General features: G+C 32.3%; 1 protein-coding gene across 2 annotated transcripts; it reads right to left on the bottom strand.

Annotated features, from left to right (window-relative positions):
* Positions 1-1,461: 1,461 nt before the first annotated feature.
* Positions 1,462-13,071, bottom strand: LOC120336006 (uncharacterized). 2 transcript variants are annotated; one of them, XM_078109848.1, is made up of 14 exons: positions 12,987-13,071; positions 12,638-12,785; positions 11,402-11,479; positions 10,859-10,983; positions 10,354-10,513; positions 9,251-9,349; positions 8,628-8,758; positions 7,886-8,005; positions 6,788-7,090; positions 5,648-5,758; positions 4,894-5,310; positions 4,081-4,194; positions 3,320-3,414; positions 1,462-2,693 (listed from the first exon to the last, which is right to left on the bottom strand). In XM_078109848.1, the coding sequence occupies exons 1-14, from the start codon at positions 13,045-13,047 to the stop codon at positions 2,436-2,438; spliced, it is 2,220 nt and encodes a 739-aa protein (XP_077965974.1). In that variant the 5' UTR covers positions 13,048-13,071; the 3' UTR covers positions 1,462-2,435. The 2 variants fall into 2 exon arrangements, with proteins under 2 accessions (XP_077965974.1, XP_077965975.1); XM_078109849.1 differs by lacking the exon at positions 11,402-11,479.
* Between the last annotated feature and the right edge of the window lie 2,637 nt (positions 13,072-15,708).

The raw sequence follows: 15,708 nt of genomic DNA, 5'->3' as shown, positions 1-15,708 counted from the left end.
GCTATATATGGCATTGGCTGTATATGCATATGACATTCGCTGCATATGCATATGACATTAATTGTATGTGTATGCGGCATTGTCTGTATGTGCATGTGGCTTTTACTGCATGTGCACTTGACATTTTCTAAATATGCATATAGAATTGAATGAGTTTGCATATCACATTGACTGTGTATGCAAATTATATTGGGTATATATGTATATTTTGTTGTGTGTATGTGCATCTGGCATTGGCTGTATATGCATATGGCTTTTGATGCATATTCACTTGACATTTGCTAAATATGCATATAACATTAAATGTGTTTGTATATGGCATTAACTGAGTTTGCAAATGACATTGGGTATATATGCATTATTTATTATATGATTTGGCTCTATAAAAACACGTGTTGGCTGTATATATATATGGCATTAGTTGAAATTGCATATCTTGTTGGCTTTATATGTGTATGATTTTGCTGTATATATATGCAATAGGACATTGGCTATAACATGTACATTTGAATGGCTATATATGTACCATTAGTAGGCCGTATGTTCACATGACATTGGATGTATATGCATATGTCTTTGACTGTATATGCTTATGACGTTGGCTGTGTTCGCACATTTGGCTGGTTTCACGTGATTTGGCTGTATATGCATATGACATTGGTGATAACATTGGTGATTTTTCTTCTGTGGATAAGAGAAACTCTATGCCACAATCCATCAATTGGGCTAAAATAATTTTGTCCGACGTTAATGCTTTATTAGACATTGCTTGTCTCTTCAAATTCAGAACTGTTTGGCATCATTTTATATAACATTTTCTTACCAATAATGCTTGATCATACTACTGTTCTACAAATACTGTTTAAACATTTTATGAGTTAGGTGGGAGAGTAGGTTATGAATTGATTCTGGTCATTTTTGTCCATCCTGGTAGCAAATAGGTCATTGAGGTTTTGTTACAAACAGTTTCCTTAATCTATTATTTGTATTATTTCAGCCCGGGGTTCTAGGTTCGATCGCTGTGAAATTCAAAAATATCGCTCAATACTTAAGGAAAATCGCTAGTAAACATCTCAATCCAAGCCAATTTTACTGTGTTTAGATTGACAAACATACCCGTTTCGCGTAACACTTCATTTTTTCATACTGAAATCGTTTAATACTCTTGCCTCGCTGCTAGTCAGATGTTTGTGACTGAGACGAAATTGGTGTTTGTCGTTTAGGTGTGTGGAAGTACATCTAGTATTATGCGATGCATTTACTATGTAACTCTACTAAAAAGGAAGCAATAACTGATATTTAATAATTTCCTGTCTCTATTATTTCTATTTATTGCATGATTGTCCCCACCTAACTACAAATCCTTTTGTTACCTATTGAATAGGTACTTATCTACTTGCACTATATTGTATGTGAAGATATATATACAAAAAAGAAGATACATGTAATTTATTTCAGATGTCAATTATACATATTACAATATGCTAGTAACCATACAGAAAAGTAATGTTTAATCGAATATATTATGTCAAATAAAAAATTAAACGCTACTTTTGTATGTCATCTCAGCGGTCGTGTGGTCCCAGTGATGTTAATTAGGGCCAGGAACTAAATTCTCTTAGAATGTCTTTATAAGGTTGAACGCATACCAATATGGCACCACAATTGGTGCCACTTTTGCATGTGATTGAGATCTCGTTAAGCAAGTGAGATAGCTTATCAAAGTGGCACCAGAAATTATACTTGATAAATAGCAAATAAATTCCGTGAAAATTGCGAATCAAGGGCATGGAATGATTACTTATTCGGTCCCTAAAAAAATATAATATAATCAAACCAACGAATGATAAGCTTAATTTCCATTAAAGCTATTTTTTTTAAATAATTTAATATTTGCCAAATCTGATGAAACTGCCTTACTAATTGTACGAATATTTGTTCATTTCTTTAGTGAGCTTCTCGTTAATAAAATGTGAATTTTAATTTTTCCAACAATTAAAAAAATAATTTTACACAAAATACGCGAAAGAAAGTAATCATAAAATCTTACTGTGAGCGGAAGCGGCTGAGAACCAAAGCTGTTTTGCGAGTAGCGACTCTGAAAGTTCTAGTATCCAATCAAAATATTAAAAAATAATACTTTCAAAACTATTGTTATCGTCGTAAAGTAGGCCTATCTTATGATCTTGGAGAATTATTCAAGGAACGTGTCTATCTAGAAAAAGATGATCAAAGATTACAATAAATTTAAATATAATTGAGTTAATACCGCAGGCTTCATAATAACGAATTGACCACAACCGGTATCGCGAGTGACCTAAGTTAAAATTCAAGTTTGTAAAACAATAGTCCAGCGATGTCAGAAAGTTCATAAGTTCATACAACATCATGACAATCCTTCACGAGTCTCAATCAAATTATAAAAGAGTTTTACTTTACGTCAAATCAACGAATTCGAGATTGAGCTTTGATTCATCGAAGATATGATAGACTTTAGCAACGGATTTCAACGACATTCTAATCCGAGCTACCCATAGATCCACAAGGATATATTTATTGGGTGATATGGAAAGACGAGTGCTTGAGAAGCAGTGAATCGGTGACGGTTCGGACACATTCCCGATATTTATTGTTGGTTCATTAGTCAGCAAAATTTGTACATTCGTTACTTTGCTTGTCTTAGACATCAAATCCTGTGTAAATGATATAAATAATATTAATTGTGGTAATAATGATGATTGTTGTGTGTTTGACAGAGTCAATTTGTTCATCACTAAAATCTACAATATCGACTACTTTTGAATAATACGAAATTTCAACATTTGCTCGAAAATATATTAAATATTCACCAAATTGACAATATTTTATAGTTAAACGAGGTAAATTAATTTTTTCTGTTATTCGAATATTTATCGGGATGAATGTGTTACTGACATTTGAACGAATAATGTAACGACAATGAATTACGTTTTGTAGCGAATTCAATTTGTAGCATCGATGTGTACAAGATATCGAATTGACTTTGAACCTTTGAATAAATTCAACCATATTTTCGCCTCACAGATATAAGTTTCATGATGTCAATGTGAATATAAAAAAAAAGTTAAAAAATAGATGAAATTTTTCTGTAATTTTTATTACATAATTTTTTAGCATTATTATCAACCGTAAACTGAGTACTCAAAAATATATGAGTACTACGTAAACTGATACAAAAGAAAGAGCTCGAACAAAACAAAATAAACCTTTTCAATTTCTAAAACGATCAACACATAAAAGATAACAGAGTGACATTTTCAAATGTAAAATACAAAATCACCTCCAAATAAAGTTTGTACACACTTTCAAACTTGTGCTTTTCTTGATTCCACAGAATTGATATTCCGGACTGGAAGCATGAAATCTGTGAAATCCCTATGTTACAAAATACACTTTACAATTTCAAATCTTTGAAAGTGTTTATGAACATTGTACTTATTCTTGGTTTGTTTTACTGACTAGCTAGAACATAAACATACCAAAGGTCATTCGGTTTTATAATAATAAAAGTTTATAATATTACTATATTATTACGCAATTTAAACTTCTGGGCTATTCAATTCCTCTCCATTTCAATTGAGAAATAAAAAATTCCGATTCCGGAAATCGTTTTCGAAGCGCTTCCTAAATCTGAAACTTTGGATTAGAATTCAATGAACTATTTTTAGGCAAATGTTTGTTGGCGCATCAGTATTATCTTTTACTGTTTTTCAAATTTTCTTAATTTTTCTGCACAAAAGTTTCCAAAAAAATGTTAGATTACTCGTATCATATTATTATGGGACTTTTGAAAGTTCATACCATAAGAAAATAAAATTAAACTTCATAAAATAGAAGATGGGTATGTCCAATTTCAACCGGACCACTAACCCCAGAACTCTTAGCGCAATTGAAAAACTGGCTGATGTTGGCGACCATTAGGTGTATTTTATTGAACAGGTTCCCAACAATGATATTCCAAATAAAATATTACTGTGTTTCTGTATTGTCGCGTCAAAAGTTAACTATAGTTTTTAATTAGTAAATGAATATAAAACTTACTTGTTTCACAATTTTCTCCCGTATAACCCCACATGCATTTGCACTTTCTTTGACAACCGATCTGTATGCATGATCCCGAGTTAAGACAGGGGGATGGTGAACATCTGTCAATGGCTGTAAACCATCAAATCACTATTAATACTAGATTGGAATACTATTTCAAATACCTACGGTTACAGTACGAGTACCATAAACTTTCATCACAGACGAATAGTAAAATCCAGAAATTGGTCGAAAGTCGATATATTATATTTTTTGTATCATATTGAAGAACTGTTTTCGTGGCCATTGGATATTCTGAAGTTATCTATGAAAGTTTTATTTATTGGTGCAATAAACAGCAGAAATAGTAGATGTTATTACTGAAGAAAAAATGTCTTCAAAGCCTAAGCCTAAAGAATTCTTTTTATTAAAGGTATCTGTTATGTCAAATTAAAAACATTGTACCTGTTAATAAATCTGACACTCTAAGTAATTACATAACAGTTTTTCTTTTTGATAAATAACATTCTGCTCTAAAAATACGAGAAAACTTGCAATCTATTCGGGCTCTTTTTGTTGAAATAGTTCGTGCGCTTAAAATTTTTTTATGTTTACCGTTTGCTACATTTAGCAATAGCAAAGTTTTTAGTAGTCTCATATAGATCTTAAATGGCCCCTCGATTTCTCTGTTTTTACATTGCTTGAAATTGTCCTCAAACGTTATCTATATATTTTTTACTCATTTTTAGTATGACTATGGAAATAGTATGAATATGGAATGGACAGAATAAAAGGAAATATTACATGTTTGAACAAACTTATATATCGTACCTGCTATCTCACATATGTAACCTTGCTGTGCATTGTTCTCAGTGGCAAACCATCGCATGCTGTTTCTAGAGCGATCTGGATGAGAACTGAGAACCATTTCGCCTTGTTTAGTGGTATTGTCAAACCAAGATGACCATTTTGAATCTTCTCCTGTTGTTGGAACGACTGTACCATCAACCCATATCCAACTAGTATTAACTTTGTATCCACCAATCCAAAACAGAATTGTTGGTCCTGTGGCTCCATACTGAGTAATTATTTGACTTTCAGCCAAGGCTTGTATTTCTGTTGTTTTCATCATTGCAACCGCTCCCCCAAGCTCTTTACAAGTTGAGTTCGCATCAGCGAAGGATTTTTTGTCGTAAAGGTTGATGTGATATTTGCAATTTTTAGCGGTATTGATGATGAATCTTCTTTCTAGACAAAATCGAAAAACATTTTTATTTAATTTACGGTGTGAATATATATATAGTATTGTGTTATTTGTGCTTTCATTTACCGCTTTGCGCATTATCAATTTTCGGTTCGTAAACTTGCTAGGATCCTTATTATTTACATGGTTTGATATTTTCTGAAAGTACATTCCGATTATTAAAAAAATATTTTAAAGATACATTTTAAAATTTTTATGTTTAACTGAAAATGAAATTTTTCTCCGAATTACTAATTTGGGTTGATGGTCTGATGCTATCTACCTTGATGATCAAGAATTATGAGATAATAAATAATGGCAGGTAAATGCAAAGACTTATACTTTCACATGATGTTCCAGTGTAAGCAGATTGACAGGTGCATTTGTAATATGGCGATTCAAGAGAATATGTACAATTTCCTCTGCTCGTGCAAGGAGATGAATCACATTGATCTGTGTTGTTGATGTAGATTAAGAAAACATAAACACGTGAATAACATTATTTAAACTAATATAAAAAGTATTCTGTGGAATAAAAATTTGTAAGTTGAACTCAATGCATGATAATTTTTTATCAATTTTGTGTTAAGAGTAGATAAGTCCTTCTGATGTAATTGACAGGACTTATCTTAAAAAAATTAAATATATGATCTAGTTTACTGAGAACATATTTAATCTATGAAAATATCCGATAATAATATAGATATATTTATGTAATGTTATATATCTATCAAAATTACTCGTTAATATTAAAGATTTTCATTTTTCAAAATACTAGTGCTAAAGTTTTTTGAGACAATTGTAGGCTCGTTTATCAAAGTTTGGGATATTGTTCCTATAGAATGCGGTTCATTTACAGAGCGCTTATAATTCATTGATTACTAAAATTGATGAACATTCCGATCGGAATTATTCTCAATTTTAAAGGATTAGGTCACAAACTCACTAGTTACGACCATATCAACTTCAACTGTTTTCAAATATGATGGTTTATTGAGCGCGCTCGCCTCTATAAAATAAGTTATTGTCGATGATGGAACAATGATGGGGTCATCACTGAAAGTCAACGAGAATGAAGGATTTTCATTGCTGATCCAAAGAATCTGCGTTGTATAAACTGTGATATTTTTCTCATTTTTAACAAAAACATCTACGTTTCCGTTGTATGACTCTATCTGTAAAGTAATTTTAATACGTTCTCCTCGTTTTATTGAAATCCTTGGAAAGGTCGAAATAAACAATGTTTTTGAAAAATTAAATATGTGATCCTTTACTTACCGACACGTTAAATTTAGCAAAAATATTACAAACTTATTATACACTTTGAATTAATTCGCCTGGTTTGAACACCGTATGTCACTGTGACTCTGGCATAATACTTCATCGTGTCATGGACATCATACTTGTATAGAATCGAGAAGCAAAAGCAATTCAAATTTTTGATTTCCTGTCGATTGCAATATTCTCTGTATATTTACAAACCTGGGTTTACTACCGTTATGGTTGCCACTCTCGAATATGAAGCAGCTGAAACCGGGGTGGCGGTGAAGTTGTAAATTCGCGTTTTTGAATTTACTCCGAATGGATTGAAAGTGAATGAAAGGGTGGTTAAAACAGTATTGCTCGTGATTGCTGTTGTAGATTTTGATGTGACTGAAGAATTGTCATTGGTTGAAACTCTAATGTTGATGTTGCCGTCATAAGACGTTATATTGAATTTTACTGTTAGACTTTGCCCTTGTTCGATATTGTATTTTGCAGATGAAGTTGATATTGTTAAAAGATCTGAAAAATAGCACAACATGCTGTAAGTGATTATGCATTTTATGGCAATTGTTTGAGAAAAATAAATAAACTATACATATGTTAAATAAAATTACTCAAACTAGCTGATGTGTTGAATTATAGTTGATGCTTTGAAGGGTGACTTTTCTTTTTATATAAATATCCGATATGTTTTTTTCTCTCAATACAATGAACAATCAACTTTTCATTTTTGGATATTGATCTTCCGATCCCATACAATCCTTTTTCAAGTACTAATGATTTCCTTCCACATATGTCGTAATATTCACTATTACCACAGAGCATTTTTACTCTGGATATCCCTGGCTTACAAATTCTGAATGAATTTCAAAATTATGAAAATTTAATGCGAAAAGCAAATAAGTCACTTATTCAACAAATTGCTTCTGTTCACTCAATCCAAATTCTACAGTTTTGAATAATTTGAAAAACGCAATATTTTTCCAGGGTTGGGAATATTATTGAATTTTTGAGTCTTGGAATTATATTTTATGCTAATTCGCTGTCGTTACAAAATGCGTATTGTATGCGTTTTCTAGCAAATTAAATATTCTGTCAAAAATGCATGCATGGGGAAAAGTTTACTTCTTATGGTGTTACAGTGTTATTTATTGCAGGCAGGTGAACAATTCAAATGGCAACTATAATCGCTTAATTTAACTCAGTATCAGACTTATGAATGCCCTCGTTCCTAATTAATCAAAAGACAAAATGAATTAAAATAGTTTTCCAACTCAACAATATTAACGTAAACAGAAGTGTATTCGAAATTACCTTTTTCGCATTTTGTCCCAAAATATCCTGCATCGCAGGTGCATTTGTATCGATCCTCATGTAATTGACAGGTTCCCTTGCCTGAGCAGACATCTCTACCACAATCACCGGATGATACATCTGTTGTAGAATACTAGAATATTTTATTGAATTCTAATATCCGAATAGAACAGATCTTGACACTAGCGATATGTTCTTATCAAAACCTCGGATTAGATTTATGACATGACCACCGCTAAAAATTATGATAATACATTTGCATCGCAAAAAATATCATAATCCGTGTCACTAAAATTTGAAAAACGCAAAATTCAGATCAAGACCATTCGCAGTGTATATCAGAGACAGTCAAAAAGATATACTAATATTTCCGGTTCCTTGAACGGCCGTATATACCAAGGAATTCCTCATGATATATTCTTTTCCTTAAGATGAGGATAAGATGTCATTTTGTCTAAAACAGTGATTCTTAAAGTGGACAATATCTCTAGGGGTAATTTGTGATTGTACTTGACCAAAATGTCTCCAAATATTAGAAAAAACGTTAAGATCCCAAACTATGTCTTATCAAAATCTGCTATGATATAAAATTACTTTCTTTTTTTGTTTTGCGGGAGACTAGGTAATGGGGTGCTGTATTTGTAAAGTGGCGACGGTGCATCAAAGTTTAAGGACCACTGATCTTTCCACATTTAAAATTTTATTGACTGTACCATATCTCCTTTAAAAATGAATTAATCACCTCGCTGGCAAATATATCCAGAAAGTTGATTGCAATCGTAATCAACCCATTTATAATTCACACTGGCGTATTTTATCAAACAGTTTTCTATTTTTCCTCCATTTGGTTCATTTCCACCAGACCATTTTTCCCTTAAATTATAACAGGACAATAATTTAAATTAAATCGCAATAGTGATTAACTAACTTTGTTGCGTCTATTTGACTCATTTCAGTGCCTGGCAATTCATTTCTTTGTGACATAATGCAACAATTAAACTAAATAAATAACACGACCAAATGTGCTTTATGTATTATTGTTGCCTCAAAAAACTACAAAAATAAAAATATTTTTCTAATAAGCGATAATATTTTTCTTTACGTTTTTCAATGTCATCATTAAAAAATTTCAAATCCCTCTCAAGGTGGCAACATTCTTCATCTAGTTTCGAATATGGCATAGCGCATATATATATAGTTTATTTTGGTTATTTTCAGGATATTCATGATATATATAAATCACATCATTCCATAAAAACTTACGTAATAAACTTGTTTGAGCAATAGGGTTCATTACAAATCATTTCAAGTTTTGTTCTTCATACTATCCCGAAATATCAAAGTTAGTAAACAGGATAAATTTACCAATTGTCATCGTTGATATCTATAGCTGTCCCATCTCCCCATTTCCAAGATCCTTCTTCCTCTAAATCACTTCCACTCGTCCAGAAATTGTTGCTGTCACTGTTTGAAAATGAGAGATGATTGCATGAGTTATCGTATAAGATCGGCAAAAGATCCCCTCATTTGTTACATTTTCTCTGAGGTGTATTCGATAACGTGCGCAGCAATCGTGCAAATTCATTAACATGAATGACAAACATGAATGATTAACATGAATACTGATGATGTGGCTTGGAATATTCCAAATCCTTTGACACGTACACATTCATCAAAACAATGTGGTAACATAGCCTATTAGAAAAAGAACAAGTCTGTTTTCCATCGTATCAGGAAAATTGGAATATTTGCAGCCATTTTAAATCAATATTAACAATACTTATATAAAATATTATAGTAATTTAGAATATTAAGAAAACCATAATTTGTCGTCGATGAAAGAATTAAGAGCAATATTCTTTTCAGATACCACGAGCAACAAATGAAGTTGGTTTGAAATGCATATTTATGGTGCGAAGTTGCTCTTCTTGGACTCCGGTGCGAGTCGAGAGTGGGCGACGCAATTTGAAGTTAGGTGTCGCTATACATCTATAGTATTTCTGTTTTAAATTTTTGATGTGTTGATGTGGAAAAAGCTCATTTTTATGAAAATGACCTTCGTAACTAGAGTTATGAGGAAAAATCTGTGTGGCAAAAAGATGCACAATTGCAGTAACATTTCTTTTATTTTTGGTGAATTGTACTGTGTCTATAAAAGTTGAAAACATTAAACAAATAGAAATGAAGTTTATTGATTGATAATTAGTGAAGTGCAAATTTATTTGTGTAGTAATCAATCAGCTACATTTTTGCTGGGAAAAAGATAAGTGAGTTAGAAAAACAATGATAATTTATTTTAACACAAACTAATTCTAGTTTTCAATCTATTTTACCTGTCCTATATTTTACATCAGGTGGGTTTTTCACCCGCCAAGTTTTTTTATTTGCAATAAAATTTTTCATCATCAAAAATTTCATTGTGTTATTTGTGTCCGCCATATTATAATCAATAAGTAAACTTTTCCAACCTCAATTTTTGATTGATGAATATTTCCAAGGCATTTGTTTTTATCTCCACAAGTGTCGATCCGTTCTTAGCACAGGATTGTTGAGACTCAAAGAATGTTTTCACAGGACTTGTTATTATTTGAAGTGTTAGTTCATTGTTGAAATTGATCCAAGTTCTATCTATAAGATGAGAATTTACCACATTAATTAGAACCAGATATTTGATGTAACTAAAAAATAGATGATTTACTTGGTACGACAACGACAGCTTAATTAACAAAATACTTGTTTGTCAATCACCTATTTAACTTAGGACATATTTAGTTCGAAAAAAAAATCGATTGGTACTAAACAGAATCCAACCACGTAAAATTACGGCTTAAATGCTCATCAAAATAGACAGGAACCGTTTCAATTTTTCAGATATAAAGTTTCCATCCCATTTATTATGTTAAGGCTCGTATTTCGGAAAGTATTTTGCACACATTAGAGGAGCTAAAACAACAGTTGAAAATGAAAACATACCTGATTGACACACGTATCGATACCCAAGTCCGCAATCGTAATTCATCCATTTTCCATCAGATGATCTGGAAGTGACACAGAAGTTGTTGAATGAATCAGACACTGTTCCAGGACGACCGGGGACCCTATATGAAAGTTTGTATGAAGGGATAAGTTTCCACAGTTTTTGTTCAGCATGTTAGGTTTATTTCATTTATCCGATCCGTTAAAGATGGCACTTTGTACAAGACTTCTGAAAAGCCCGAAGATCGTTGTTTGGGTTTCTACTTGTCGATAAATTAAATTTGCTAAACAGCATCATCGTTGAAAACATGGCCAAATCATTATTTCTCACTTTTCATAAGTTTAATACACCCGAATGTATTTTTTCTTTTTATCGAATCCAAAACATAAATTGATTTTGTTATTCGTTAACCTCGTGCTTAATCAGTAATGTGTGGGTCATGTGGTTGAGCGTATACAGTCAGAATTGTCCCCTTTAACCCTCATTAAAAGTAATTTATACTTGATACCGAAATGTCATTGACTAAAGAACGAACAAACCAGTTAGCGTAGTGTAATTCATAGATGTTATTCCATTTCCAACCTTTGTCATGATGTAAACCAATCCAAATAGTATACCTAATGAAAATAAAATGAAAAATTTGAAGATACAAAGCCTTAACCCTTTTCCAGCGCTAAGCTCATATGAGAGAATATTTACGCTTAATTTTGTGCTCGGTAAACTACTGTTAATATCGCTCTTAGCTCTTTGTTGACTTTATCGCCTGATATGAGAGAAGCGATGGAACCTTCCAGCCGTGACGCATCGTGCGAATTCTATAAATAGCGTGGATTTCAAAATCGCCTGTCAGACGTTTGAAAATGTCGACTCAGCTCAGACAGGAAATACTCCTTTATAATGACTTATTGTTGGTTTAGCATGTATTTTCAGACATATATACTATCCCTGACCATCCCTGGCGCTGTGTTGTTTTGATAAATAAGATTTTGACTGCTCCATAGTTGGCAGAAGTATGGAGATTTTTTGTAGTTAAAAAAAACGTAAAATTAATGGTAATTTTAACGCGTAAATGCGCGTATGGGATTGTTTACGCCGTTCTACGCGCATTTCCGTCGAAAAAATTTAATTTTTTTGCGTTGGGGGTGGTCTGTGCAGTAATAATAAGAGCTGTGACGTCATCAAAATCAGTAATTTTAGCCTTGAACTTGATACACCTGTAGATACAATTGTGAATTTCAGAGTAATAACCATTTATGCTATAATAGGCGTTTCGGTGATGTTGTGTTAGGAAAAACTTGACGAAAACGTTGAAAAAAAAATTAATTAATTAGGAATTAATTATTAACCCTCTACTGTACACAGAATTTCTAAAAGTCTAATTTATTTTTAGAAATTTTCGAGATATTTTTGCAAAAAAATTTTTTTTTCGGAGTGTAATTTAAAGATATATTGCTGAATAGAACTCTAGCACACGCTTTTAAAAATCCATAAGAGAAGCTTTAGGGCTTAGTGGTTGACAAAAAAAATAACTTTAAAAAGACCATGTCAAATAAATTGGGTCAACAGCTGTAAGAGAGTTAAGAAAATGTCTATTCGTTGTAATTTTTAACACATTATTGTCAACCTCTTAGACCAACGTTTGGTTTGGGTCATTCTGCTATCGGGACCCCGTGCCACATTTGGTACTATGCGTGATAGGCAAAAAAGCATAGCGTTGTTCTTTTTCTCAATTTATACATTTATGTCAAATAAATATACATGTTAAATAAACTCACTCAGTAAGTTGTCTCACTGCATCTTGAGTTTCTTCATCCTTGATCTCAACAAGCCATGCATTTCTTCCTTCACATACAGTCCTGGCATCATCATATCTCTTTCCTTCTTCAAATAGTTCCAATCTATAGTTTCGAAAATCTGAGGTACCTTGACAGTAGATGCAATAATGATTTCTCAATCGCAGTATTAAAACAGTCGCAAATAACAGTTTGTACTAACACAAACAGCTTGATGTTTGCTTTGCTACGACAACTCATGTTTCACAACGTTTGAATTTTTAGCTGAAGAAAATAGCTTTCTAGATCCCATGCTAGCATGTTTGGATACAAAAAAATAAGGTGTACTCACTTTCTGGGGTCTGTGATTGAGTCAGACTGAACAATGAAATCCAAATCAATAAAAACCACATATTAGCTTTTACATTCACACTGTTTGTTCTACGTAAAATGGTAAAAGTTTTCACAGTTAATTAAGATATTTTTTATTTTATTGCATAACCAGTTTCACGCTGCCCTAATGCCAAATGGACTTTAGGTAAACAGATTAGGTCGCTAGATTTAGGTTTTTTAATGATATTTTGAGTACTATTCTGGTGGTCATGACGATTGGGTTTCTACGAGACTAACTCTATATCTCCGTCGACTAATTTTTGCGACGAAGGATCCGTATGCAAATAATGCAAGGATGCTGCAGCAAGAGTAAAGATAACTATCCTGCGTAATTCAATAGTCTTTCCGCACACTAACACAAATATATATAGTGGGATCTGCGTCATGGTAAACCAAACAATTGATGAATATATATTACTGCTTGCTGAGTTCACAAACACTTTCCACACTTTTATTTGTCTCATGTTATAAAGGCATGGGCGTATATAGTTCATCATAAATATTAAAATGCCATGAATGCACATGATGCTATTGAGGTTTTCCGGAAGGTTATCATTGCGTAGGCCTAAGAAATGAATCTTGCGCATTTCCGAAATTGAGTTGACGCAATGATCACCAAGAACGTCACTGAAATGATTTGTTGGGAACAAATAATTTTAATATAGGGAACGATTCAATTAAAGCATGCTTTTAGTGCCTTATTTCACTTATAATCTTAGAGAATTCATGAACCAATGTTCAGTTTCATATAAAATAACTATCAATAACTTATATTAATAATATCTTTGCTTGAAGTCCACTCACTTCTTGGGGTCTGTGATTGAGTCAGACTAAACAATGAAATCCAAATCAATAAAAACCACATATTAATTTCTACCCTAAATATATCACATTCACGCTGTTTTTCCCTCGTAAAAAATAAGTTTACATTAATGAAGATCATTTTTTTTTAAATTTTATTGCATAATCAGTTTCTATCTGCCCTAATGCCAAATTGTCTTTAGGAAAACAAATTAGAATCTTAGATTTCAATTGTATGTTGAGTACAATATGAAAATGGCCATGACTTTTGACGACCAATGTATTCACATTTCGACAGTAACGAATTCGAGCAATCTACAGACACGATAAATAAATCTGATTTTTTTTTATTTTCTTGACAATGAACTCGATTTAGTCAATTATTGTTCGATGAATTTCTAAATTATTGTCATTGTATACCAAACAATTGATGAATATATTTGACTGTTTGCTGAGTTCACAAACACTTCCCACTCTTTCTACTGTTATGGATCTGAAACGAGTCTAATGTTATAGAGACATAGATGTATATAGTTCATTATAAAGAATAAAATGCCATGAGTGTACATGATGCTATTGAGGTTTTCCGGAAAATAATCAATGGGTAGGTCTAAGGAAGTGAAACTTACAATTAAAAGTACAGAGTTTTAGCAATGATCATCAAGAACGTCACTGAAATAATTCGCTGGGACAAAAAACCTTAATATTGGAAACGATTCAATCGATTCGGGAATGTCTTATTCTATCATAAGCATTCAAATCTCTAAATCATTCAATGTAGGTTTTCAAGACCACGGTAAAGTAATCCTCGGTTAACGAACGTACCATATCGTTCTCTAAATCATTCAATGTAGGTTTTCAAGACCACGGTAAAGTAATCCTCGGTTAACGAACGTACCATATCGTTTATCTGTAGACCACCATCGGAATTCGGGATAATAAAAACTAATGGCAAGACTTATACACGACTCCGTAAGTTATCTACAACTTTCGATCGCCGAGATAATTGTAACATGAATTTGAAAGCGTATAAAAGAGATTCATATGAGTATTATTGTTAATAAAAAGAATGATTCACTATTTCAGACAATCACATTCACATTGAATTTGCAACTATTTACATAATTCCAAACAAACAATCATGCTTTTAGTGCCCTGTTTAGTGTAAAATAAAAAGTTTTTACCACACATAGATATTTCAATATCAAGTATGGAACTGCTTTTATTCGAAAAGTTTGTCAATATTCGTTGCGACTGACGATGCAGCAATGCAAAGAGAATTTTTCATATGAATGTCAGAAGTTAGTGATCTCTCGGATGATGTGACATGGTTCATCCGTGAAAAAACTTGCTCGTACAAGTGAGTGCTTTCAAATATTGAAATCATAAAAACTGACTCTTCTAGCTTCACAGAAAAAAAAAAAAAAGATCGAAATACATGTCAGACGATAAACATAAATTCAAAATCTCTCTTCAGCAATACCACCCACAAAGGGACATAAAAATGGACAAATATTACTGTGCGGGCCACTCGATAACCTCCGGCGGGCCACGGATTGGACGACCTTGATCTAACTATTCTTGAGGCAATCAGAAAATTATAGCTTATAGCTAGTGGAAACCATGTCACATTAACAAGTATTTACAATGATAAAAATAAAACAGATATTTATGGGTGGACATCAGTAATGATCATTATGGAACCGTCCAAGTGTATACCCATAATGCAAATTACTGCAAAATTATATTTTACGATAAAATTGTAGCACATATTTATTAATTTCATATTATTATCATTTTCTTATTAAGAACTAAAGCGTAACAATTTATTTGGTAAGGATATATATCTTTCTGTCCAGATTCATATTGGGCATATGAGT

The sequence above is a fragment of the Styela clava genome, chromosome 2 (assembly GCF_964204865.1).
Source record: "Styela clava chromosome 2, kaStyClav1.hap1.2, whole genome shotgun sequence".
In the NCBI taxonomy this organism is placed as follows: domain Eukaryota; kingdom Metazoa; phylum Chordata; class Ascidiacea; order Stolidobranchia; family Styelidae; genus Styela; species Styela clava.
The sequence above is the reverse complement of the archived record's forward strand: the minus strand, read 5'-3'. Positions and strand labels throughout refer to the sequence as shown.